A 26,898-nucleotide genomic window follows, 5' to 3' on the forward strand; every position below is an offset into this window, starting at 1 on the left:
AGGTGCAGAGACCCACCTATCAGAGAGCGACTGCCTACTGTCTAGAGAGTACTGGCGGCTGGTGTGCCGGCTCGAACCTGAGGCTGAATCGAGATCGCTGCGCCCGTTGGTGGCGGAATCTAAACTATCATAGCGTCTGGCGGGAGGGAGGGGGGAGAGGCGGGAGAGGTGCATCAGTAGAGGCCGGTCGAAAGCCTTTCAAAGACAGCTGCACCAAAACTGAGACAAAGCTACTGCATAAAGACCACTCACCAAGGAGCCAGAGAGAGATAGAGTAGTAAAACAAGTATATTTAAGCCATCATGGACCTTTAAAAAAATGGCTCAAACTGAATCTCTGTGGCAAATTGAGGAGGGCCAAGAAAGAGAAGCTCGAAGCCTTTATGCAATAACGCGTCTCACCAAGCAATGCATGAGTTTGTGTGGTTTGGTGCCTTTGAACAACAGATGCACAGACAAAAAAAAACACACACTCGTTTTGGATTGGGCCAAAACAAGTTGTTACAGTAGGTGATCACAGGGGACTGTATTTCACGCACACACACGCGCGCGCACACACACATGCGCGCACACACGCACATACGTGCGCGCACACACACACACACACACACACACACACACAACCTGTATACAAGGAGCTTCAGCTCCTAGAGGCTTGTGTACTCTGGAGAGTGAATTCACAGTGGGACAACAGGTTACCATGTACAGCAGTGTTTAACAAAAACAGTCACACTGGGACATAACTGTCTGCTTTTTGTAGACTCAACAAGGTAAACAAGGAACCCTTTACTAAGAAGGGTACTGCAGGTGAAAAACCCTCGCTACCACGTTTCTATAGTCAAAAGTGGTTTCCTTCACTTGTCTCCTTTCCTTCATCTATCCCGTGTGTTATCATATCTGTGCAGATGAAGCAGACAAGGACACAGGGAAAGGAAACCACTCTAAATCATGTACTGTTATTGAGACAGTGCTGGGGACTGAAGAAGGTTACAGGGGACCTGATGGATGGTTTACCTCATGGCCCTCTGGGGGTCGTAGTCCAGCTCGTGGATGGAGTCGTTGTAGGAGGAGCGGGAGCTGTATTGCTGGTTACCCCTCATGGGGTACTGGTGCATGGAGGCGTTGGGCTGGGACGTGGTGTAATAGGGTGGGGGGATGCTGTTACTGGTCTCACTGCGGTAGTCGCTGTCCCTGTCGTCCACCGCACTGTCAGGATCCTCGTCTGAACACACGAGAGAGGCGGAGGTCACTGATGTGTTTATCCTCCAGATGTATTCAGTGACTTAAGAGCGGACATGGCGATCGGGAGATAATGTGTCAGAAAGGTCTAACGATTCAAGTTAGAATCATCCTGTCACGTTATGTCATGGTGACATAGTTTCCCACCAAAAAATAAGCAATGTTCTACCAGAGAGAAAGGCGGGTAAAAAACAGACACACATTGCCAGTGAATATGTCCCTATGTGTGTGATAGAAACTTTATACTTACTTTGTTGTTCTCCCCATATACTCCAGTTACCTACAAGGACAGACAGGAGGAGGCAGAAATTGGAGAGAAATTAGATTTTTGGGCCATAAACATGTTAAAGAATGTGCAGCTATGTGGGCAGAGCAGGGATAAACACGTCAGGATGAGTTAGGGTGCCGAGCCCCCCCGGAATGTATATCTGAGTGGAGAGGCAACAGGAGGCTGGGAGCAGGGCAGTAAAGATGGCTGACCTTGTGGCGGAGGGCCCAGAGTGTGGTGATTAGCAAAGCGCAGTCGGGAGTCAGCTATAACTCTCACCCGCCGGGGTGCCAGCCACCCAGTGACTCACAGAGCAATACACACACACACACACACACACAGACACACACACACACACACACACACACACACACACACACACACACGCACGCACGCACGCACACAAATACGCACACGAATCCACCCATCATAGCTCAGACTCATCAATTATCTTGCACGCACACACACACACACACACACAAACAGAACCACCCATCATAGCTCAGACTCATCAGTTATCTTACATGCACACGCACACGCACACACACACACACACACACACACGCACACACACACACACACACATAGCTGCACTGCCCACCGTGTCCCAGACTCGTCCACAGCCACCCACCCCGTCCCCAGTCATCATCAGACAGGGTTGTGTCTGGCAGGGCAGCGTATGCCAGCACACATTTATCTTCCATCTAGCACCCATAAATCACTGCTGCTCAGGCAGGCCTGCTGGCCCAGTTTGGTCATGTCAGCTTTTCTCCCTCCCTCCCTCCCTCCCTCCATCCATCCATTGCTCCATCTGCCTGCAACATCCCCTCTAATCTTCCTCCCAATGAGTCAAGCAGGATGAGGAAGAGTGGGGGGAGGAGGAAGAGGAGGAGGAGGAGGAGGAGGAGGAGGAGGAGAAGGAAGGATGTGGTCTCCTAACACTCACAGCATTGTGTGGCTGGCACTGGCAGTGGTCTCTCCTGCTCCTCCTGGTATGTGTACTGAAACAGCAACCCAAACACAGTGAACACAGTTCATTAAAATGGCCGACAGGGAGGCCCTGCAGTACATTACTGTGGGAATGTGGGTCAGTCGGAATGACAGCACCACCGATGTGAAAAGGTCAGCCTCATGCTCAATGCGTAAGTAATGACATTATCATTGACTGAAAGCCCTGCCTTCGCCTCCGCAGCACATCTAATACCCTGCCTTCTGGCGGCGCAGTGGAACACGTAAATACAAACACGGGGAGGGAGGAGCGGAGACGGCTTACGTCCTGGTCTCTCATGGCATTGAGCTGCTCCAGTTTCTTGGCCCAGTATCGCGCCTCGTCCTCTGGAATGTCTGCAGCAGGAAGAACGTTTTAACTGGTCAGTCATTTAGGACATTGAGGACACACACAAAATACCCTACCAGCTCAAAACCATTGGTGAGGTTCTAAGAGAGCCATAGCCAATGCTATGGCATTGTCTGTGGAAGTAGGTTCATATGAAACAGGTGACAGGTGATAGTTCTTCATTAACCTAGAATATGTGTGTAAAGCAATCAGATTGGACATGACTTTGTTGTAACTGTGTTGACTAACCTAATGGTGGACATGAGTAACTGTGTTGACTAACCTAATGGTGGACATCAGTAACTGTGTTGACTAACCTAATGGTGGACATCAGTAACTGTGTTGACTAACCTAATGGTGGACATCAGTAACTGTGTTGACTAACCTAATGGTGGACATCAGCAACTGTGTTGACTAACCTAATGGCAGTTCAAACCGTGTGTCCAGCAGCACGCGGTGGAAGGTGGGGTCTTTGGTACCAGTGATTTCATTCTCCGCCATGATGACCTGGGAGTCCAGGGTCAGCCATTGGCCTGGGCCCTCCTGTCACACAGGAGAAACAGACAGGTACCGTAGTGTACAGGTAGAGAAGCTGTCACACAGGAGAGACAGACAGGTACCGTAGTGTACAGGTAGAGAAGCTGTCACACAGGAGAAACAGACAGGTACCGTAGTGTACAGGTAGAGAAGCTGTCACACAGGAGGAGAGACAGACAGGTACTGGCTTAGGCTCACACAAACAGCTTCTTTACGAACACTAACTAAGCTTTCACTCCAACAAGGTGAAATACAGAGCAATTCTAAAAATAGGCCCTAGCTCATTGAGAATGAGCAGTGAATATCCACACGGGACATTTTCTTTACATTATCCAGCGACACATCTTTACGATCCAGGAACACTCTCTCCTTCCGTTCCCCCGTTTGGAGCGTTTCCCCACTTTGATGCAGCTAATGAGGCAGGGAAAGGAACTCACCAGAGACCAGAGTGGTGCATCTCTATTTCTACACCCAGTAACACCCGTTTACAGCTTCCACCACAATATCTACCTGACTTCTGTTATGAAAAACAAGGTGTTCTCTCAAGGGGGGTGGGGGGTGCGGGTGGGGGGGGGGGCAGAGGTGTCAGGAGGAGAGAGAAGGGGCAGGGCGAGGGTGAGGGCGAGGGCGAGGGTGGGGGCGTACCTCGTTAGACTAGCGAATGCTGTGCAGAGGGATCCAAAAGGTGTTGTCTCAAGGGGGGTGGGTGGGGTGGGGGGGCAGAGGTGTTAGGAGGAGAGGGTGAGGGTGAGGGCGAGGGCGAGGGTGGGGGCGTACCTCGTTAGACTAGTGAATGCTGTGCAGAGGGATCCAAAAGGTGTTCTCTCAAGGGGGGTGGGTGGGGTGGGGGGGCAGAGGTGTTAGGAGGAGAGAGAAGGGGCAGGGCGAGGGTGAGGGTGAGGGTGAGGGTGAGGGTGAGGGTGGGGGTAAGGCTGAGGGCGTACCTCGTTAGACTGTCGAATGCTGTGCAGAGGGATCCACAAGGTGCCCACCATGGTGTCCCAGATCAGGCCTTTGTTCCACACCTCCACAGTCAGGCCCAGGTCCAGCCTGTTAATCTCACTGTAGAAGGAGGGAGGGATGAGAGAGACAGAGAGTCAGGAGGACAAAGAATATAAACACCCTCATACAGGAAGGAATAGGGCCTAGAGAAATAACCCATCTCATGAAATGAGAGAAATTAAGTCTAAGCCACATCAGAAGCAGAACTTTAATCCAATGATAGAAGCCCACGGTGATTCAGAGTGCAGAGGGAAGTGAGTCACTCAGCACAGAGAGAGAGAGTGAGAGAGAGAGAGAGAGAGAGTGAGAGAGAGAGAGAGAGAGAGTGAGAGAGAGAGAGAGAGAGAGAGAGAGAGAGAGAGAGAGAGAGAGAGAGAGAAAGCCGTCTGGAGGGGAGAGCTGAGGTCAATTGCACAGAGGAGTAGAGGGGGTGGTGTTTCTTTTTTCATCAGGAAAAAAAAGTAAAGTAAGTAAAATACAATACAAATAGTATACTGCAACAGTTTGGACCAAACAGTTATGATGGGATCAGGAGAGATTCTCAGCTTTAATTCAACGTTTTCAGGGTTCCAAAAGTATTGGAAAAAATCATGTTATGTCCAAATAAAGCACTCAAGTTTAGTATTTGGTCAACAACCCTTTGCATGCAATAACTGCCTGAACTCTGCGACCCGTTGACCCCACCAGATGCTGGGTATCATCTCTGGTGATGATAATGAAATGAAATGGATGTATGTTCAATTGGATTTAAATCTGGAGATTGCCTTGGCCACTCTAGAACACCATTCTAAATGGTGAAACCAATCTGAAAAAAGAAAACATTGAATTGAAGCTGCGAATCTCTACTTTAACCTCATAGAAGTACGTAACTGTTTGATTTCAAATTCAAATTCAAACTGTTGGAGTATAGAGCTAAAAGAAGACAACATGCTTCCTCTTTCCAATACTTATGGAGGGCTCTGTATATCAGGAGGTGTATCTAAGTACAGTACCAGTCAAAAGTTTGGACACACCTTCTCATTCAATGGTTTTTCTTTATTTTTTTATTATTTTCAACATTGTAGATTAATATTGAAGACATCAAAACGATGAAGGAACACATATGGAATTATGTAGTAAACAAAAAAGTGTTAAACAAACCAGAATATGTTTTATATTTTAGATTCTTCAAAGTAGCCACCTTTCGCTTTGATGACAGCTTTGCACACTCTTGGCAAGGTGTGTCCAAACTTTTGACTGGTACTGTATATAGAGCTGTAGCCAGGACTGGGTCAGTAATGTGTGTACTCTAGTCATCTCTAGTATCTACTGGCCAGACTCACTCTGCGCTCCACAGGAGGACTGGCCTCTCCAGTGATTCAAGACTAATAATAGCCTCAGCTTTGATATCTTTCTCTGGCAGAGAAAGATCTTTCTCTGGCAGTCCAGGGAGTAATCTGGCAAACGGCTGACACTGCTGCTGTGTTATGGACCAGGCAAAGAGGGAGAGAAAAGGAGAAGGGGAGATAGCAGGATAGAGAGAGAGAGAGAGGGAGGGAGAGGGACAGAGAGATCTAAGGAGCAGGTGGGAAATAGAGCTGTCCCGTTTTTGTGGCGAGGTTTAGAGGATTTAGAGGAATGCCTGCACAAAATCCTGCTCCAATCATCAGTTATGAAATGCTTATGAAAAAAACACTGAGACTCGACTGGCCTCTGAGGGGCCAAAAAAACATCAGGTTTCATCCAAACTTCTTTTGCTTGACTGCAGCACTCAAACCAGTGAGAGTACCCCTTTAGGTACCATAGACATTACTGCGTAAATAATGCAGGAGTGCCTGTATGTTACATAACATCTATGCACTCTGAAACTGGCAGGGACAGGGAGAGAGGGAGAGGAGGAGGGGAAACAGAAGAGAAGGGAGGAGGAGGAGGAGGAGGAGGAGGAAGAGGAGAATAGATGAAATGGAGGCGATGAGGAAGAGGAGAGGAGGAAGATGACAAGATGAAGAGAAGAGGGGAAAGGGAAGAGAAGGGAGGAGGAGGAAGAGGAGAGTAGATGAAATGGAGGAGATGAGGAAGAGGAGAGGAGGAAGATGAGAAGAGTAAGAGGAGGAAGAGAAGAGGGGAATGAGAGAGGAGGAGGAGGAGGAGGAGAAGAAGAAGAAATACTTACAACATGAAGTCCTGCTCCCAGCATGGCTGACTGCCACGCACAGCAATGGTGGTGCTCTTGACATTCTGCACTTTCAGAGTCACGTAGGTGTTAAATTTCTCTGTAGAACAAAGAGAAATGGCACGTTTCCATGTTAAACACACCAGTGTCTCTGACCTCGTGAGACCAAGTGAAAGATAGCTGGCCTCTACTCACCTTGGGGTCCATCGAGCTTGGCTTTCTTCACTGCAAAACAGACAGAGAGAAAGCAATAGAGTCATAATAGGTTAAACACAGCAGAGGTGTCATCTACAGCACCTCTCCTGTAGGCTGGGATTGGAGACGAGTTGGTCAATCAAACCAGCATTTCAGATTTCCAACGTACCACCTGTCAAAGCTGTCAGACACATGAGTGAAACAATTGGTTTGAAAAAGATAATCAAATTTTCATTTGTTCATTTAGTGAGAGCTTGTGTCTTGTGTCTTCTTCTGACAAAGAACTCAGTGGCAGCAGCTCATTATACATGCAAATATGCATAGCATATCCCAGGTGTGGATTGTGGATGATTGACAGGAGCCTGGCATTTCACAGAGGGGGAGGGGCCTGCCATAGTCAGCCTAGGCACCTTTCATTCCTCTGATGGCAGAATGCCAGAATCACAATATCAAAGGCTGCATTCACCGCCAAATGTCAAGATCTCTGACTCACACCAGAATAAGGCTCTCGGGTTCAGAGAGAGGGTGCCCCTCCCACCGGATAGTGTGTGTGTGTGTGTGTGCATGTCTGTGTGTGTGCCGACCCCTTACGCGCGTGCCAGTCCTGTGCATGCGTGCGTGCGCGCGTGTGTGTGTGTGTGCGTGTGTGTGTGCGTGTGTGTGTGTGTGTGTGTGTGTATGTGTGTGTGTGTGTGTGTGTGTGTGTGTGTGTGTGTGAGATGAAAGGATGCCTCAGCAGTGAAGTTGTCTAACACAATAGCGGCAGGTCTGCCAACGTGCCACTGCCATCTCTCCCACTGGGGGGATCACTAAAAGGAACCGGAGAGAGACTTTTTAAAGCTGCTCTGACGTCAACGAGCCAATTCATTATTCATTCATCCTGCCACCCGTTGATGCCATGCACCCCCATGTTCACCGGGCATAAATATTCATAGCCTTAGTTCTAATCCCTGCTGAACGCCTCCCTTCACTTCATCTCCAAAAAGCTGCAATTTAAGAAAGCGAAGGGAAGAAGGAGTCCAATTTTTTTATATCACGAAGGGAAAGAAGAAGAATTTTTTTTACATCACAGAGTTGGACTAAATGAACTTCTGAAGCAAAGTGTCTATAGCTCTCCAGTACTAACGACCCATGGACCTGCTCTCCATCACAAGGCCAGCCGCAACACTCTCAATACGCTCTCCATCCATGTGGGGTTATGTGGAAATCCATCATTACCAACTGTATTTTAAAAAATAAATTAAAAAAAACCACCTTGCCACAACAGGCCCTGAGGGAAATGTTTGTGTCAACTGAATATCAAACATATCTCTAAGTCGGTGTTAGGAGGTACGCTTAAGATATGCTTTACCGACTTCAGAGTTAAGCCTTTCGTGTTATCATTAGTCCATCTAACAGCCTACTTTCTTGCCCGGGGGATGATTCGATGGTATGGCTGCAAATACAACTGACAAAAGGGATGGTGAGCTCCATTTCCAGTCCATCCTCCCTTTGCTAAAGTGAAGCTAATAGGATTCTATCCAGTCATTCAGTGAGCTTCTTCATCTGTCTCTACCTCAACACCTCCCTCCCTCCCTCCCATGCTGTGCTCTCCCCATCTGCATCCTTTCACTGCCTGGATTCCCCTGCTCGATTCCCCCCCCCCTCTCTCTCTCCCTCCCTCCCCCTTTCTCTCTCTCTCCCCCTCACACTCTCTCTTCCTCCAATGCTGTGCTCTCCCCATCTGCATCCTTTCACTGCCTGGATTCCCCTGCTCTCTCTCTCTCTCCCTCTCTCTCTCTCTCTCTCTCTCACACTCTTTCTCTCTCACACACTGTCTCTCCCTCCCTCCAACTCTGTGCTCTCCCCATCAGCATCCTTCCACTGCCTGGATTCCCCTGCTCTCTCTCTCTCTCCCCCCTCACTTCCACACTCTCCTTCTGCCATGTGGCGGGTGTGCACGTGTGCTCCCTTTTTCTCTCCTTCTCTCCTGCTCCATTAATCTGTCTGTGCAGCAGAGCGCGGGCAGAGCGAGCTGCATCCCCACCACTAAAAATAACCATTTCGGCGTGACAGTAGCGGATAGGGGGTTAGGGGGTGGGGAGGGGGAGGAGGGTTGAGGGGGGGGGAACTCACAGCTCACAGGCATAATACTGAACCAGATCTGCTGTGAAGATGGGGGTGGGGGGGGTGATAAATTAAAAGATGGCACATATTTTGTGCAAAAAACAAACAGCAAATTACAGGATCTCTTGTTCACTCAAGCAAATAAAGTCACTCAGGGGTTTTTTATTTCCTGAGATATTCCAATCAAAAGCTTCCCAGGACCTCGTGCTTCAGAGTGACTGTAGGAACTGCAATACAACTCAAACTGTAGCCTGCTGGAATTCTAGAACGTCGGCTAGTCAGTTACGAAGAAACACTGAGTTGCAAAATGAAAACTCTCTGCTTGTCGGGATTGAAAAGTGATCAGTCCATCTGTCTCACAGTGTACATTGTCTTTAATATAAATTGCATTTAAGTCTCCCCATACACTGGGGACATCAATGAAATTAATCTTGATTAGAACTTGAAAATAACAAAGTAAGTGATAGGGGTCAATTACATATAACTGTACGAGTGCCAATTAAATGTGCCCTTTTGAGGAATTAAAAGTGTCTCAGATGATGGGAGGGTAAAAATAATGAGATCTCTCTCTCTTTCAAGGGTAGCTTCGTCTCGACTAAGACGGGTAAAGACATAGGCGTTGTGTAGTCTGAACATAAACAGTGCATGAGATTATAATCTAGTTATATATGATGTTATGGAGCCTAATGGCTCTTAGTTGGCCCATGGTAATCACTCCTCTTTTGGATAATAACGTTATTCATGCTAGCTGTGTCACTGAATGCATGACAGGATGGTTTTTTTTTCTTTTTTTTTCTTTTTTTTTACAGTGGGTGCTTCCCTCCATGTTGGAAGAACTATCTGACTGACTATTTCTAGAATAAAAACAAGCAGTCATTACAGAAAGAAAGCGTGTTTGATATGGTAATGTGACTCAAGGCACTATGAAGCAAACAAGCTAGGAATCTCTAGCTCTAAATTACACTCATTCCTGCATTGGACTCACAGCAATGGATAACAACATTCTTCACCAACGATCTGGGACCGAGGACAGGTCTCAGACAGGACAGGTCTCAAACAGGGTAAATGTCTGAATCATGCATTGATATCAGTTGAGACAACAATGAGGCTGTCCGCTTGTTTTGGTTGATTTTCTCTTTTATTTTATTTTTTCCTGCGAAGCGCACTTTGTTGTGTCTACGTATGTTGTAGTGTATTGTATTGTATTTGTGTATATTGTGCTATAGAAATACAGGTTGATTTGATCTGATTCTCCCTCGGTCTCTAGTGGGTGACAGACAGTAGTAGCTTGGACACTTAGTAACTGCTCTGACTTTTAGTGACCTGACACAGACCTACAACTACCACAACGGAGAAGTTGGCACAAGCAAATCTCTGACCAGGCTACAAAACCAGTGCTATTTGTAACACCAGTACATACAGTTTCTCAATGTCAGCATGGGGATGTACAGTGGGCCCTTTGCCAAAGATAACTAACTACTCCAGCTGAATCCACAACAACCTCGTTACTCTAACCACACACTTACAGTCAATACATCTATCACAAGGAATAACACAGCTGTCCTCTGAACTAATGATAAATTATCCAGATAAGCCAACAACTACAAGTGAAAGGAGGGTTGCTATGCCAACAAAGGTTCAGGACACATGGCGGGGCGATCAGTGGATGTATCTCGATCCTGACAACTGTGCAATCAGATTGTTGTTCCAGCTAAGGTGCCAACAACACAAACACTCCATGCAACTCTGGGTTGCCATCACTGACTCTACCGATTTCAGAGCAAAACCGTGACAGTCCTGGATTTAGGCCTAGTGAAGGTGGCTGTTGATCTGATGACATTTAATAATCAACAACCCCAACAGTTGACTAAAGAAATCATCATCCAACAATGAACAAGTTACCAATGGGTAACTGAGGAGGCATACATATCTTGACCAAAACACAGGCAATTATGGACCAATCAATCAATTGCAAATTAAAATAGCCCCAAAGATAACATTTCTCTTGGCCCCACTTTTGTCATTATCTGAGAAATGAATTTCATACTTTCAATCACATCATTCTAATAAGTAAGCCTATACATCATTGTGAACAACACTGATCCTATAAATATAGTAGGCTGGTACCAGAAGCTGGTCACGATATAGAAATGCTGGATTCAGCACATTTCCTTGGAAACCGTTAGGATCACGATTTCTCAACATCAAGGCGGGCATTGGGAAAAAGCAATCATCACGATGATGGACTTACTGTACACGCCTTTTTGGTCGGCGCGTTTACGCACGGGGACTGCACTCAATGCTGAACTCAAATTGCATTTTACTTTCTTTTGACAGACATAGCCAACAGTATAAATGATCGACTCTACGATAATGTAATATTGTGTTCGGATTTTGAATAGTTCGGCAGCCAGCGTAGTATTCGATAGCACAATTTCACTCCACCAAAGCACCCACCCCATTCGTTGCCAAAGCAGTCGCTTTACAAACCGCACATGTGAACATTATGACACATTTCGAGCACTACACCACTACAGTGACATCTCAACCATTAGCAGCCTATTATATAAAGGAAATAATATTTAATCAATTAGTAGGAGCAACCGTAAAACAAATCAGTCCACCCAAAATAAAGGGCTGAAAGCGCATTGTCAGCGTTCATCCAGCACCAAGGCATTATTAGGCTTAGGCTACAGTAAAATCAAATGAACATTTCTGTGTCGCCAAGTCACCCATAATTTGGAGTCATTCAAAGCAGATGAGATTAATTGGTTGAATGAATTGAAGCGAACTGCCCGCGGAGCAACTGGTTACAGGAAGCAAGTGCATTTCTCTCTACATCCAAACAGATTCTTTGCTTACTAATTTTCACTTACCTCCAACACACAGCAATGACATCTCTTAAATCTGGCTATTATGATCGTTCTCCGATGCCTTCCACCGGCTCCCCGTTCCTTCAATGGGGAGCAGATATCTGTTTCAATAGCCTGTGTGTAAATAGATGGAGTAGCCTCCGCTTCTACTCTATTGCATGTCTCTCTTGTTTAAGGCAGTAAAAAAAATATAACCTATAGTTCGAGTGTAAACTATATGTTTTTCTCCCCCCCTCTGTCTCATACGCGTTTGGATCAATGTGTGGCTATATTTCCTGCTTCTTCTCAGCTCTGCGCTCCCTAACGCACAGCCATCTTGTTTCAGCACCACCACTGTATGGACAGTTACCGAAAGTGACGTCAAGGCAGTGATGACGGGCTGGACCACCGATGCTGCGAAACACCTGACACCAAGCCTCTCCCAATCATTTAACTCTATCAAGTCGTGCCCCATCTAAACATCGAGCTATATATATATATATATATATAAAAAAAAAAAAAAAAAAAATCGCACTTAAGACCTACACCCTCATTTCAAACCAAAGTAATAGGAAGATGATAGAGAACTACTCTAAGGTTCATACATTGGCCATACTGTATGTATAGAATACATTGGAATTCATTGTCACGATGAGCTCTCATGAAAAGTACATACAGATACTCATACCGATACAACCAGGACATATTGAAGAGGGGGGATAACATTGACACAGGTAGCCTGCTGTGTAAAAGTGTGTAATCTAAAGAATAAATAAGACACTATATCATTTCAATAAGAACACCTAGAAGGACAACACTGTACATATGAGATAGGGTGAGCCACTCTGGATTCCCCTTGATCTGAGCCAAAAGCAGAAACCTACGGTACACTCTCACAAGGCAACTACTAACTGCTTGTTTTGTTCATAGACAAGTAGGTGCTATCAGGTGCCATCATATTCTACAATCTGGCCAGGACCTTGGTCCTAAAAAGTTAGCCTATAGATGTAGTCAGTTGAATACAAGCCCATACAAAGTTGGCATCAAATCCATTTGAAACTGTTTATTAATTCAAATTCAGTTGGTCAATAAAAATAACATCCATACTTCTCAGTAGTTCAATAGGTGTGTACAACCATATCCACAGACATCCTTTTTATATTTATTTATTTACTTTAAAGTGGACCAACATCACCCTCTAATGGAGAACTACAATAGGACAACTAGGGATGCAAACAGACTCAAACATACCTCAGACAGAAACATACCTCAGACAGAAACATACCTTCAAACATACCTCAGACAGAAACATACCTTCAAACATACCTCAGACAGAAACATACCTCAGACAGAAACATACCTTCAAACATACCTCAGACAGAAACATACCTCAGACAGAAACATACCTTCAAACATACCTCAGACAGAAACATACCTTCAAACATACCTCAGACAGAAACATACCTTCAAACATACCTCAGACAGAAACATACCTTCAAACATACCTCAGACAGAAACATACCTTCAAACATACCTCAGACAGAAACATACCTCAGACAGAAACATACCTTCAAACATACCTCAGACAGAAACATACCTTCAAACATACCTCAGACAGAAACATACCTTCAAACATACCTCAGACAGAAACATACCTCAGACAGAAACATACCTTCAAACATACCTCAGACAGAAACATACCTTCAAACATACCTCAGACAGAAACATACCTTCAAACATACCTCAGACAGAAACATACCTTCAAACATACCTCAGACAGAAACATACCTTCAAACATACCTCAGACAGAAACATACCTTCAAACATACCTCAGACAGAAACATACCTTCAAACATACCTCAGACAGAAACATACCTTCAAACATACCTCAGACAGAAACATACCTTCAAACATACCTCAGACAGAAACATACCTTCAAACATACCTCAGACAGAAACATACCTTCAAACATACCTCAGACAGAAACATACCTTCAAACATACCTCAGACAGAAAAGCAAGAGTGAGATGTAACTGGCTAACCCCATGCTCCTCAACAACATGGCCGACAACAACGTGTACTATTATATCTCAACACCAACCTAACCTGGCGGTGACAGTGGAGCTCTGAGACACTTCAAACGTCATTGGAGGAAAGAATGCAGCCTCATGTGTATTCATTACACCACAATGGCATCAGGGAAAATACAACTTTATTGCAAATGGAAGCAGTGATTACTACAAATGAAACAATCTAAATGTAACTCTTTTCTACACTGATACAAATAACGCAGATAAAAATCCATAAACCCAACTGAGCACCCCCAAAAACAACAACATCCAATACATTTTTAAAATCCAAACTGTATTTAGACCTTCACCAGTTAATTTGGTCTCATTCGACACCATTATACTTCTTCAATAACGCCTGATAACACCTGCCTGGGAAAATCTTAATTACCACAGGATGGCAAGAATGACATGTAAACTGTTTCTGAACTCTCACTGCACTGACTACAGGTAATATGGCTGGATGACAGTTAAGGCAACTGTAACATAATGATTTACACCAAGCCTCAGTGGCAGGGTTGGAGTTAGGGGAATTTCAAATCAGTCAATTCAGGACAACTACACTGAAATGATGATTACAAAAAGAGTGTATTTTTTTTTTTCCTTCATATTTTCTCACTCGACTGAAAAATATATCTTTTTTTTTTCTCTTTTACATCAAATGTTGTTCCATTATTGAATTGAAAATTCTGATCAGTTCCTAAATTTACATTTCAATTCAGTCATTGACCCCAACCCTTCTCTGAGTCTTTCATTCACCACCATAATGTACAAGACTTTACACAACAAGCATATATGCCATGGAGTAATGGTATATGGACTGCACATTGTGTTCTATCTATTTGTAATCTGTCTCCTTCATCCTTTAGATATATCCCATTGCTACGTACATCATTAAAGGTTACACTGTCAAGACAGTCCACATCATGTAGGGGAATGGATGCAGAGTTTCTTCATAGTTTCTCACTGAAAATAAAGACAAGGAAAAGCCAGTTAGAAAACAAGGATCATCCATAAACAACTGCGTCAGTTGTACCATGTTCCTTCAGGTATGTATGGGTTTTCATGTGAATCAATGTACATTATCATACATCAGCAAAATATGATAATGCATATGATGTAATACACTGTTGAGACTGAGCACTGGAGGGTCCCTGTCATGGTTGAGCACAGAGAGAGATACAATGTTGACGTAGTCACCTGTCCAGGTGAGACAGGACATCCCGGAGCTGGGCAAGCAAGGCACGGTGCTCATGGGGGTTGCTCTCCAGCGTACCACTCAAACGGCTCAGGTACGAGTCCAGGGTGCCCAGCGAGGGGGTCTCACCTGTACCTATATAAGGAAAGAGTAATGAAACAGTGTAAATACACAACTTCAACCAGGCCGAATTGATGGGTTTCTCTAACATGGCAACCCAAACAGCAACAGTTTCATCAACACCATTTACAGCCACTTTGGCCATTTGGCATGTCCATGGAACAGAAACTGTCAAACTCATATCGTGTTACTTCCAACAACCACTTCCAAAAAGGTAAGGTGACAGTCCAACACTAGACACGTTGGTGTGACAAGTTCGTGGCGACACAGAGCTTCATGGAGACAGGACCGGAGACGTGAGGAGCTAAGGAACCAGTGAGAGGGTGGCTGACCTGGCAGGGCGACTGAGGACAGGCTGCTGACGAGGGTGTGTTTGATGGCCAGCAGGTGCCTGTGGAGGCCCTGGGTGCGGTGCTCATCCTGGCTCAGTTCAGCCTCCAGCCGCTCCTTGGCGCTGTACATGTCTGCAATGTGCTTCTGCAGCACCGCGTTCTGCTCCTCAAACTCCACATTGGCTTTGCGTAAACGCCTCAGGTCAGCCTCCCGGGCTGCGGTCAAAGATGGAAACGACAATTAGGGAAACAAATAAGGAAACAAGTCTCCGCCTGCTCGCGGATCTGCAGGTGGAGACTTGCCTGACAGAAACACTATGTTCCGATATCCACACAGGCATACTATTTAGAATGTACGATCAAAACACTGCTTCATTCCAAGTGGGATCCTGGTGCGTTTATGGAAACACAAATCTGTTTTTCACTGTGCCTCTCCTTGGTATGTTTTTCTTACCTTTGTTCTGATCCAGGAACTCTTCAGTGAATATCGGGACATCAAATCTGTTGGACAGATCCGAACACTACAGGAGACAGATCACAAACAATTGGACGATTGTTAGTAAACACACTGCATAAATACTAACGGCATGAATGATAAAAGAACAAGAGAGACCACTGTACCTTTACTGAAGCTGATCCAGAGCTGTTAGCATTGATGATGACAGACGGAGACTCCTCTGATGAAAGAATAAAGTAATATCAACCGTCTAGAATTGTTTAAAAGAAGAAGAAATCCACAATAACTCGTACACTAATCCTGACATATATCCCAGTGTTTATGCTAACTTTCTGACTTCAAGTAAGATGATGTAAACAAAGAGAGACAAGAAATAGACTGATATGTTCCAAAAGGTGGACCAATGTGAAGTGACCAGCTCTCCCAACCTCTCATACTGAAACCAGGAACAAGACCGTTGTGTTAGTGCACAATGCTCACCTCTCTTGACCTTTTTATCCTGGATTTTGGCAGTGGTTATCTGATAGGCCTCGCTCTGCTGGTACTCCCTCAGCTCCTGAGCATACTGAATCTTCTCACGCTCTGCCTCGTCCAGGAACCGCTGTGAGCAGCACCAAAATATACATCAGACCAATGTCCACACACACAGGATAGATCTCAATAGTGAGACTAGGGTGCTAGGCATGTGGGTCATTCCATAAATCAGGAGGCCAAAGTGTGACATTTTGGTAAAAATTGCAACGTGTTTTAATACAGATATTAAAGAATGTTTAATACGTAGCTCAAAGCAAAGCTATGTTCTAAGTGTGACAACATAGACATTCATATTAAACAGGCTACTGTGGAACAATTAATACTCCAATGACAATAAACTAATGAACAAAGAAATAATCAAATTCATATTTCAATGTAAAGTTATGATCTAACAAGAAAACAGAAGTGTGTGTGCATCTTTTGGAAGTAAGGGCAGGGGTGTAGGAGAGAGAGAGGCAGGTGAGTCCTCTGTGGTCCTCTGTGGCTCAGTTGGTAGAGCGTGGCGCTAGCAATGCTTAGGTTGTGGGTTTGATTCCTGCTGGGACCATATATACTGAAATGTATGCACTCACTGCAATGTAAGGCAGCTAAATGGCATATATTATTATTATATATAGGTGAGGATTATTTCTGTTGGAACCATGATGACGACAACATTAATCTTCATTCTGTATGTGGTCTGAGAGGTGCTGTATCAGTAGAAAGGCAATTGACCACGCAAATTCAAACAAATATGTCACTTAGTGGGATCGCAATTTGCATTACACTTCTCTGTCCATCCCAGTTAGCCTGCAGGTACCTGCTTGTCATTAGGGGCCAGGCGGCTCCACTCAGCACCCAGTCTCTTGGTGATTTCTGGGAAGGGCAGTTCAGGGTTCTGGGCACGGATCTTTTCCCGCCGTTCGTTCAGGAAGCGTACGTATCCTGTCACCGGTGCCTTGGGACCGTTGGGGAGCACCTTCTTCCTCTTCTTCCCCTTGGGCCAACCCCTCTTCTTCACAGGCTGCACGGAAACAGAGGAATGGACTTTCTATCCGGGTTGAAGATATAAAAGTAAGCCAGGTGCAGTATCATCAGGTCATAACAATATACAGTATATACATAATATAATAATAATAATAATAATAATAAATGACATTTAGCTGACACTTTTATTCAAAGCGACTTACACTGCAGTGAGTGCATACATACAAGTCTTGCATTAGCTGTAGTGCATTGTTTTAACTATATGCTTGGCAACAGATAATCATTGAACATAGAACTTTCAGAAATAATGTCAGAATGGGGGACTTGCCTCCTCTTGTGTTGTGTCAGACGAGTGTGGGCCTCGATGTTGTGGTCCATCGCTCTGCTCCTGTTTAACTCCTCCCATGATATCAATTGACTGCCAGGGAACAATGAAAACATGAATAGTGTAAAAAAGGTAAGCAGTGTGAAGGAACACTCAATACCAAAGAGACTGAATATATGTGCCTGAGAATCTTCTCTCGGCTCACTGTGTAATAACCAGTTTCTTATAGGTACAGTGCCTTCGGAAAGTATTGAGACCCCTTCACTTTTTCCACATTTTGTTGATCCTAATCTACACAGTGTGTAATTGATTCCTATGCAAATCAGAGACCCTATGAAAACAAAGATATTAATTCCAAAATGACATGAACTATTATCCTTGCATTAAGATGGACTCAATTCAACTTATTGAGTGATTTGTTGACATTTTTGCATTTTAGCTCATTTTAATAGTGTCATAGCAAAGGGTGTGAATACTTATGTACATGAGGTATTTCAATTTTAATAAATGGACTGAAATTTCAAAAAACGTGTTTTCGCTTTGTCATTCTGGGGTATTGTGTGTGGATTGATCGCAAATTATTTTTAATTTAATCCATTTTAAATTGAGTCTATAACAAAACAAAATGTGGAAAAAGTGAAGGGGTCTCAATACTTTCCGAAGGCACTGTACATGCTATAGACCGTATAACATAAGTAGTAGACATAGGCTCGTTTGACATAAGTAAAGTATAGTTGACAGACGTTACACCTCCTCACAACACAAATTCATTTGTCATTTCACTATAAGAGGAATTATTGCATAGGTTACAGGAATGTCTCAATTCTGCTAGTCCAGTGATAAAAACCTGCATAAAATAACCAAAACGGTGATTATCCTACGCAGTTATTCCCGACTTCAGCCACAAACGGACGAGACGCGTATCTAAAACAGTTGTCTTTGACTAAATAAGCAGACATCTAATGTAAGTTAGCAAGCTGGCAGTAGCACTAACTTTAGCTTGCCAGCTAGCGTTGTCTAGCAAGCTACATAGGACGGACAATAGAAAACACGGTCATCAATACACACGCCGATAAAGAGATATCACAAGAGAGACGCTATATGCTCAATGTATAGGTCTACCAATAATGTTTTCATTTTAATAACCAATTCTTAATGTACTTATTTAGCAAGCTATATACGTTATTACTTACCCCTTTCGACTCGAGCCTCTCAACCAAACTTCAGTCAGGAAGAGCAATACCGTCCTACTGATTGGCTAATATTACACCTTTACATGATTGGTTAGTTAATTCTACAGAGGGAAGTTGGTGAAATAACTGTAACAAAGTTGTTGCACTTGAGTGGACATATTGTATCAGTTTGATTCATATTACGTTTTCATGCATAAATTAGTTATTTCTAATAAGCACAAATTTCTGCTCAGAAAGCCAGCCTAAGCAAGCCTAGGATATTTCAAAATACAGTACAGAAGGCACACTGCGCAGTGTCTGTTTTTATTTATCGTAATCATTATCATAGAAGGCCTACTGTATTCATCATGATCTTTTTCATAATCTTTTAAATTTCCTTTCTTAAGGAACCTAATGTAGTAAGCAAATTAGCAATTAAACAAAACAATTTGCTTACTCGTGTTGATAATAGTTCAAACAGAACACTTTGGAAAATAAAGCAAGACCATTTTTAATGTACACATTGCATTGGTGGAATCAGATATTTGCATGGCAATGTACCAAATCAGTGGGCCTACTGTACAGACAAATGTGATGTCTCCACACTAAGCCTGTGGGATAAATACATATAGGCTTGTTCTAATAGCTACTGAGTACGAAGATGAAAATATATTAAGGTTGTATATGGGCTAAAAGCTATTGTCCAGTACCATGACCATTTAGGCCACCCTCTTTCTCCATCTCCAGCCTCATGTGAAAACCCAGACTCATTCCGCCTGTGTTTCTGGGTATGCGCTGTTGTGCTTGTTTATCTCAGCAGCAAACCCTGCAGTGTTCACCATCCAAGATGGCTGCGGGGGAAAGCAGTAGCAGAGCACCATGCCTCAATTTCTCCAGCCCTGGACCACTGGGTAATGCTCAGCCGAGCAACAACGCCCATTCCTCGCCCGCGACAAACGAGGGATCAGCGGGCGCGACTGGAGGAGTGACACCACGGACACCCGGACACTCAAACCCACAACCAGGCCCTGACCGTGGCAGTGGCGCCGATGTGAGAGTAGAGTCGTCCCCGAACAGGCAGTACGCTACCCCGCAGTCGGTGAGTCAGAGTGCCACGGCTGCCCGAGCAGCGACTGCCGCGGGAGGAGCGTCAGCGGCTGCCATAAACATGACAGCGTCCACAGCAGACGCTCCGACTATCTCATCCTCGCTTCCCAGTCCAGCATCCGCAGCTGTATTGGTCTACCGGGAGCCGGTGTACAACTGGCAGGCCACAAAAAACACCGTGAAAGAAAGGTTTGCTTTTCTGTTCAACAACGAGGTGCTGAGTGACGTGCATTTTCTAGTCGGGAAGGGAATGGGAGTGCAGCGGATACCAGCGCACAGGTAAGTGGCTGTACATTTGAATGCTTAGTCATCAAAGATAAATGAAGTCAGATCAATCCTAACTGAATTGTTGGATTTAATGCATCTACACTAAAGACCCTCTTCGGATGTAGTATACCATTGTGAATCAATTGACAGCATTGGGGTGAGGTCCAGTGGATACGTAGGCCTGCAGACTAATGTCTCGCCATCACCAGGCTAATGGGTACAATTTTATTATTCGGCATCATATTCGTGTGGCGTTTATGTATCCATGGTTGTGCGCTGCGCATGACAGTTGCATGCACCATATGGTGTTACATTTTTGCAGCCTCGGTAAACAAAACCCTATTTATAAACACAGGGAAATACCCAACACAGTTATCCCTCATTATAATGAAACTCCCTTTATTTTTCTCGGCAGATTTGCCCTTGCAGTAGGAAGTGCAGTGTTTGATGCCATGTTCAATGGCGGTATGGCCACCACCTCGACTGAAATCGAGCTGCCTGACGTGGAGGCTGCTGCTTTCCTTGCTCTGCTTAAGTAAGTGAGGTTATGCAGAACGTATCTCTTGTATATCTACTCCTTTGTATTCCTTTCTTGTCCCTTTGATAGGCCTCGATATGATCATCTGTATGTCTTCAAGGTTAAATGCCAGATTACATACAGACCTTTTGAGTAACCATTTATTGAAGAACGAATTATAACATTGATTACTAGTCCTATATACTGTGATTATGTATGGGTTGTCTGTCTGACTGTCAAAAATGTAATGAATATAGGTTCCTGTACTCAGACGAGGTGCAAATAGGACCTGAGACAGTGATGACCACACTGTACACAGCCAAGAAGTATGCAGTCCCAGCTCTGGAGGCTCACTGTGTGGAGTTCCTCAAGAAAAACCTGCGTGCTGACAACGCCTTCATGCTGCTCACCCAGGTAGCCTAACCTTTCCCTCTGCTTATGTGTCAAAGTATATATGTAATATGTATGTAATAATATGGTAGTAGTAATAATAATAATAAAGCTAAAACAGGTCATTCTTGCTTGTCCATAAGATGGAAATGTTGGTGTATGTAAGCAGAATAATGATGTCAGTCAATGTGTGAAGGCTGCGAGCTGGTTGTTAAGACTGTACAACTGTCTTTGTTTCAGGCGCGGCTGTTTGATGAGCCTCAGCTGGCCAGCCTTTGCCTGGAGAACATTGACAAGAACACTGTGGATGCATTCGCTGCTGAGGGCTTCACTGACATTGACCTCGGTACAGCTCATTGTTTAATGTTCTTGCTCTCTTTCTTTCTCAGATATAACACGCACACACACACACCACTCACTTGAACGCTTTGTACACAACAGAAGAAAACATCAGAATCAGAATTCTTTTCTTTGGCCAAGTATATTTGCACATACAGGAAATTGACTTGTTGAGGTTGGTGCGTAGGACATAAAACAACAATATATAAGGAAAATATTAACAAAAAATGACAGTATAGAACAGTAAATTATGTAGGCTGTGCGAGGCTAAGAGGCAATGAGGCTAGAGGCTGTGAAATGGGTATGGGGCACGTACACTATATATTAGAATAAATGTAAATATATATAAATTACACTGTCAGTGCATTCGTACGCGCGTGCGTCATGTCCCAAGTCATGTTTTTCCCCCAATGCAGTGCAGGGGTATACATCATTGTCTCTTTAACACATTCAGGTAGGCACGCACACATTTTCCAACACAGACATACACCTCTCTCATTTGGTCAGGGAGTGGCAGAGATATGCTTTAGACTGGTCTGAACACAATTCCTATCCCCTTCCCCTATCTACCGCCATCATTGTTTGCAGATCAGGATCATGGAGACTGATAGGGGTAAGCGATATGGGGAGTGTTGCTTACGTCTATCCCGGTTCCCTTCGATCAGTGTTTCCTAATGCATTCCCCATGCCAGCCCAGCTCTAACACACCTGAATCAGGTAATCAAGGGCTAGTTGTTTTGTTGAATCAGGTGCGTTAGAACAAAAAACGTGCACACCCAGAGGATCCCCCAGGAATGGATTGGGAGACTCTGTCGTCAGATGTGCAAACACTGAACATGCCGGGGGTTGTGTTTGGACGGGGGCGTTGTTGAAATAAAGAACAGGCCCTGAAGGTGTTTTGATGCCATTTCCTCCTGGTCTCCCTTAGATACGCTGTTTGCGGTGCTGGAGAGGGACACACTGGGGGTGCGCGAGGTGCGTCTGTTTGCGGCGGCTGTGCGCTGGGCAGATGCAGAGACCCAGAGGCAGCAGTTCCAACCCACTCCTGAGAACAAACGCAAAGTCCTGGGGAAAGCCTTGGCCCTCATCCGCTTCCCGCTCATGACCATTGAGGAGTTTGCTGCAGGTACAGATCACAAACATACTCGCACACCTCTAACTTACATAGTCTACTGTGTGTTCTTATGAAGCCTGTTGATGTTATCTGCTATCTATGAAAGGGACTGATGACGTTTACGCAAGTTCAGGCAGACAGCTGATTCACACATATGCAAGACATCATCACATGTCTCAGGGACAAGGGTATGCAACACTCCACCACAGTTTAACAGTGTAACGCTACGTGAGAGTTCACTTATTGGTCGTCCCACCCACCGCCCCAGCCTCCACCCTCTGTATTTACCTTCCCAAGGGGGGGTTTGATAGTTTGATAGGCTCCCTGGTTATGTCATTTTTTATTTTATGTTGTTTAAACTTCAGGCAGGGAGCTATACAGATTCAGGCAGGGAGCGATTCAATTATGCCAAACTTAAATGTATCACCATTTTCATGACTAAACCAACGTAAGTGTCCTGACTGAAATCATTCTTGTGTCTCTCAAAAAACATGTGAACTCCAACACACGATGCTTTGCTTTCATGGTGTTTTCACTAGTCCTGTTCTGATTATGTCTGTATCCACTCTGTCTCTCTGTTTGTGTGTTTGTTGCATTAGGCCCAGCTCAGTCGGGCATCCTGACTGACCGGGAGGTGGTGAGCCTGTTCCTTCACTTCACGGTGAACCCTAAGCCACACGTGGAGTTCATCGACCGCCCGCGCTGCTGCCTGCGGGGGAAGGAGTGCAGCATCACACGCTTCGGCCAGGTGGAGAGCCGCTGGGGCTACAGCGGGACCAGCGACCGCATACGGTGAGCGCGCACACACACACACACACACACACACACACACCTCCTTTATCAACTGTTGTGATAAATAGTTGAATTCTATCTTGTTCTGCATTTCCCAGGTTTTCAGTGAATCGTAGGATATTTGTGGTGGGATTTGGCCTCTATGGTTCGATACATGGTCCCACAGACTACCAGGTCAACATACAGGTAAGGAATTGTACCAGTGATGCTGTACACTACATTCAAAGATACCAGCTCATACGGTTCATGTCACTGATGCTTGTCTCCCACTCCCAGATCATTCACACGGACAGCAACACTGTACTGGGTCAGAACGACACAGGCTTCAGCTGCGACGGTACCGCCAACACATTCAGGGTCATGTTCAAGGAACCAGTGGAGATCCTTCCCAGTGTCAACTACATCGCTTGTGCCACCCTCAAGGTATAGTATATAGAACATCAACCATAATAGAATGAAGCTTCACACATTGTTTCTCCAATACAATTGATTTATTGAATAAGTACAGATCTTCACAACAAAGCAAAACACTTATCATCATCACATTAGTAAGAGAGGTTTCTTAAACAGGAACTAATTTTTTAAAATGTTTTAATGGAGGAACACTGCAGTTGAGCACATCCAAAAAAAACAGCAGCTTGCACCTGCGGTATGGTAATGACGTTTGAATTGTCAGCATCTTCACATCATCCTCTCCGTGTTCTTCCGTCTCTTTCAGGGACCGGACTCTCACTACGGCACCAAAGGCATGCGCAAAGTGACCCACGAGGCTCCAGCCACCGGCACCAAGACCTGCTTCACCTTCTGCTACGCAGCGGGTAACAACAACGGCACTTCAGTAGAGGACGGACAGATCCCCGAGGTCATCTTCTACACATAATGAATGACCTCTGACCCCAGAGAGAACTCATAACTAAGGACTGTCTGATAATACAGTTCCTCCATAGCCCCCCCCCCCTCCTCTCTCTCTTTAGCCCACTGAAGACATCATCAGCCATCCGACACTTCACTACAGGGTTGTGCTTTTATAACTGTTATCTGTTCAGGACCTGAAAAAGTAAAACACTTATTGATCGCAAATACAGACTGCTTTAAATCAGTTATGTGCATACTGTACAGCATTTCAATTGAGGACACAAGTGTTGACATGTTGACAACTGATACATTGTCAGTTGGTCAGTCAGTTTGAACTGTTGAGATAATAATGTCTTTCTTCCAAAAGCAGTTGTTTTTCTGAGGGAATTAAGCATGTCCTCTACTGCATTGTTTATGTCAAACAAGCCGATCAATAATGGGAGTATTGTTTCATGGGTATTCTTCACAGACACAGAGGATGGGATGCGTCTTTGTTGTTGCCGATATTGTCTCGTCTGCTGATTCTTCCTGTGCCTCAGCAAAGAATGATTTGAATATGGGTCACCAAATCTTGGTCCCTCAGTCAGGTCTACTCGGTTTGTTGGACAGTTATTGGGAGTGGATGCATTCATTCACATCTTATGTAAATACTTAAAATGCAGAAACAATGCAGTCCATGTTGTTTTAGTAGCAGTTAGTTCCTTATTTTTGCCTCTGAAACTTGTCATCACTCTTTCTCACCACCAATAGAATGATTATGTAGTAGTTGCACTGATGCACTTTTCACAAGACACAGGTAATCAAACAACTCCTGAAGTCAAAAACTAAATGTTCTTAAATTGTAAAGCTGCATCAACATTGACATTTGAGAATCATTTGGATGCAAGAACAGGCAAGCAGTAAATCAATTGCACGTCTTTGAAAACATGCCTAAACTGAATACATTTGTGTAAAAGCTACTTTACTTGAAGATTATTGTTACCCAGAGTTGGGACAGATGATGAAATTCAGTTAATTGAATGTATATCATGATGCTGATTAATGTATTGTGAATAATCAAATACAAATGTATGAAATTACCACTGTTTCACAGTATTAATGCTGCATTCCTGTGCTCCTCGGAAATAGGAAACAATGTCCCAGTAAACTCATGTCACTTTGATACGTTTCCCATACCCTTGATTTGGGTATCTCCAAATCAACCAATAGGGTGTGATTTCAGGACCATATGTTCTGAGTTTCTGATGAGCACCTGAAGGCAACATAAGTACACCTGTAAATACAGAAGACCTGCGTGACTTAAGTGGATACTTGGGGCCAGTACATGTTTGTTGGATCTCATATTTCATGCAGATTTGTACATTTACTCACAATTGCATGTTTGCCAAATGCAATGAAAATGTTCACATTGAAGTATACAGCTACTGAGGATTGCCTAGTCGAGGGTGCCTGGTAAGGAACAGTAACCAAGGTGCAAAAGCAATGTAATCACACTGAACAGCTGTCAGAAATGTAAAGATGGTGATGATTCAAAGCTATTCTACATCTGGCTTATGTACATTGTAAATAAATGTTAAATTATCAATCTTGCCATCTTTCAATCATGTGACTCGGGCATTCAAGTGTGTGGAAGTCATTCAATCACAAGAACACCACTATAGAGATATAGCATGTATGACTAGTGAAAAATACTTACTACATTATCAGTCACTTGACATCCGCATTTGTCGTTGTCCTGTTGGAAGGTGAACCTTTGCCCCAGTCTGAGGTCCTGAGCGCTCTGGAGCAGGTTTTCATCAAGGATCTCTCTGTACTCATCTTTCCCTTGATCCCGACTAGTCTCCCAGTCCCTACCGCTGAAAAACATCCCCACAGCATGATGCTGCCACCACCATGCTTCACCGTAGGGATGGTATTGGCCAAGTGATCTGGTTTCCTCCAGATGTGACACATGGCATGCAGGCTAAAGAGTTAAATCTTGGTTTCATCAGACCAGAGAATCTTGTTTCTCATGGTCTGAGAGTCCTTTAGGTGCCTTTTGGCAAACTCCAAGCAGGCTGTCATGTGCTTTTTACTGAGGAGTGGCTTCCGTCTGGCCAGTCTACCATAAAGGCCTGATTGGTGGAGTGCTGCAGAGATGGTTGTCCTTCTGGAAGGTTCTCCCATCTCCACAGAGGAACTCTGGAGCTCTGTCAGAGTGACCATTGGGTTCTTGGTCACCTCCCTGACGCTGGCCCTTCACCCCTTATTGCTCAGTTTGGCTGGGCGGCCAGCTCGAGGAAGAGTCTTGGTGGTTCCAAACTTCTTCCATTTAGGAATGATGGAGGCTACTGTTGGGGACCTTAAGTACTACAGACATTTTTTTGTACCCTTCCCCAGATCTGCACCTCAACACAATCCTGTCTTGGAGGTCTACGGACAATTCCTTCAACCTCATGGCCTGGTTTTTGCTCCGACATGCACTGTCAACTGTGGGACCTTATATAGACAGGTGTGTGCCGTTCCAAATCATGACCAATCAATTGAATTTACCACAGGTGGACTCCAATCAAGTCATAGAAACATCTCAAGGATGATCAATGGAAACAGGATGCACCTGAGCTCAATTTCGAGTGTCATAGCAAAGAGTCTGAATACTTATGCAAATGTGATATCAGT

At 44.5% G+C, this 26,898-nt stretch overlaps 3 protein-coding genes across 6 annotated transcripts in view; 1 reads left to right on the forward strand and 2 right to left on the reverse strand.

The window, feature by feature from the left end:
• Positions 1–8,770, reverse strand: part of unc13a (unc-13 homolog A (C. elegans)) — a gene marked incomplete at its 5' end in the record, with an annotated part of 42,031 nt that extends 33,261 nt beyond the window's left edge. Inside the window, 10 exons of the mRNA XM_083671551.1 lie at positions 17–136; positions 1,014–1,221; positions 1,489–1,518; positions 2,453–2,507; positions 2,780–2,850; positions 3,262–3,385; positions 4,324–4,441; positions 6,534–6,633; positions 6,729–6,758; positions 8,641–8,770. Of these exons, the coding sequence (XP_083527677.1) occupies positions 17–136; positions 1,014–1,221; positions 1,489–1,518; positions 2,453–2,507; positions 2,780–2,850; positions 3,262–3,385; positions 4,324–4,441; positions 6,534–6,633; positions 6,729–6,758; positions 8,641–8,770 (986 nt within the window). The remainder of the gene's footprint in view (positions 1–16; positions 137–1,013; positions 1,222–1,488; positions 1,519–2,452; positions 2,508–2,779; positions 2,851–3,261; positions 3,386–4,323; positions 4,442–6,533; positions 6,634–6,728; positions 6,759–8,640) is intronic.
• A 5,111-nt stretch (positions 8,771–13,881) lies between these two features.
• hmg20b (high mobility group 20B) lies at positions 13,882–18,939 on the reverse strand. Of its 3 annotated transcripts, none has more exons than XM_083671407.1 (9): positions 18,881–18,939; positions 17,691–17,780; positions 17,196–17,426; positions 16,343–16,463; positions 16,027–16,082; positions 15,860–15,926; positions 15,406–15,621; positions 14,956–15,088; positions 13,882–14,721 (listed from the first exon to the last, which is right to left on the reverse strand). In XM_083671407.1, the coding sequence occupies exons 2-9, from the start codon at positions 17,766–17,768 to the stop codon at positions 14,709–14,711; spliced, it is 915 nt and encodes a 304-aa protein (XP_083527533.1). In that variant the 5' UTR covers positions 17,769–17,780; positions 18,881–18,939; the 3' UTR covers positions 13,882–14,708. The 3 variants fall into 3 exon arrangements, with proteins under 3 accessions (XP_083527533.1, XP_083527534.1, XP_083527535.1); XM_083671408.1 differs by having other exon boundaries at positions 17,196–17,422; positions 17,687–17,780; positions 18,881–18,899; XM_083671409.1 differs by having other exon boundaries at positions 17,196–17,399; positions 18,881–18,897.
• Positions 18,940–19,396: 457 nt separating this feature from the next.
• Positions 19,397–25,799, forward strand: btbd2a (BTB (POZ) domain containing 2a). 2 transcript variants are annotated; one of them, XM_083670995.1, is made up of 9 exons: positions 19,397–20,245; positions 20,649–20,768; positions 21,008–21,164; positions 21,381–21,486; positions 22,408–22,605; positions 23,193–23,385; positions 23,484–23,571; positions 23,662–23,808; positions 24,104–25,799. In XM_083670995.1, exons 1-9 carry the CDS (start codon positions 19,650–19,652, stop codon positions 24,263–24,265), a joined length of 1,767 nt encoding a protein of 588 aa, XP_083527121.1. In that variant the 5' UTR covers positions 19,397–19,649; the 3' UTR covers positions 24,266–25,799. The 2 variants fall into 2 exon arrangements, with proteins under 2 accessions (XP_083527121.1, XP_083527120.1); XM_083670994.1 differs by having other exon boundaries at positions 23,484–23,808.
• Positions 25,800–26,898: the final 1,099 nt, after the last annotated feature.

The sequence above is a fragment of the Argentina silus genome (genome assembly GCF_951799395.1).
Source record: "Argentina silus genome assembly, chromosome: 6".
Taxonomy (NCBI): domain Eukaryota; kingdom Metazoa; phylum Chordata; class Actinopteri; order Argentiniformes; family Argentinidae; genus Argentina; species Argentina silus.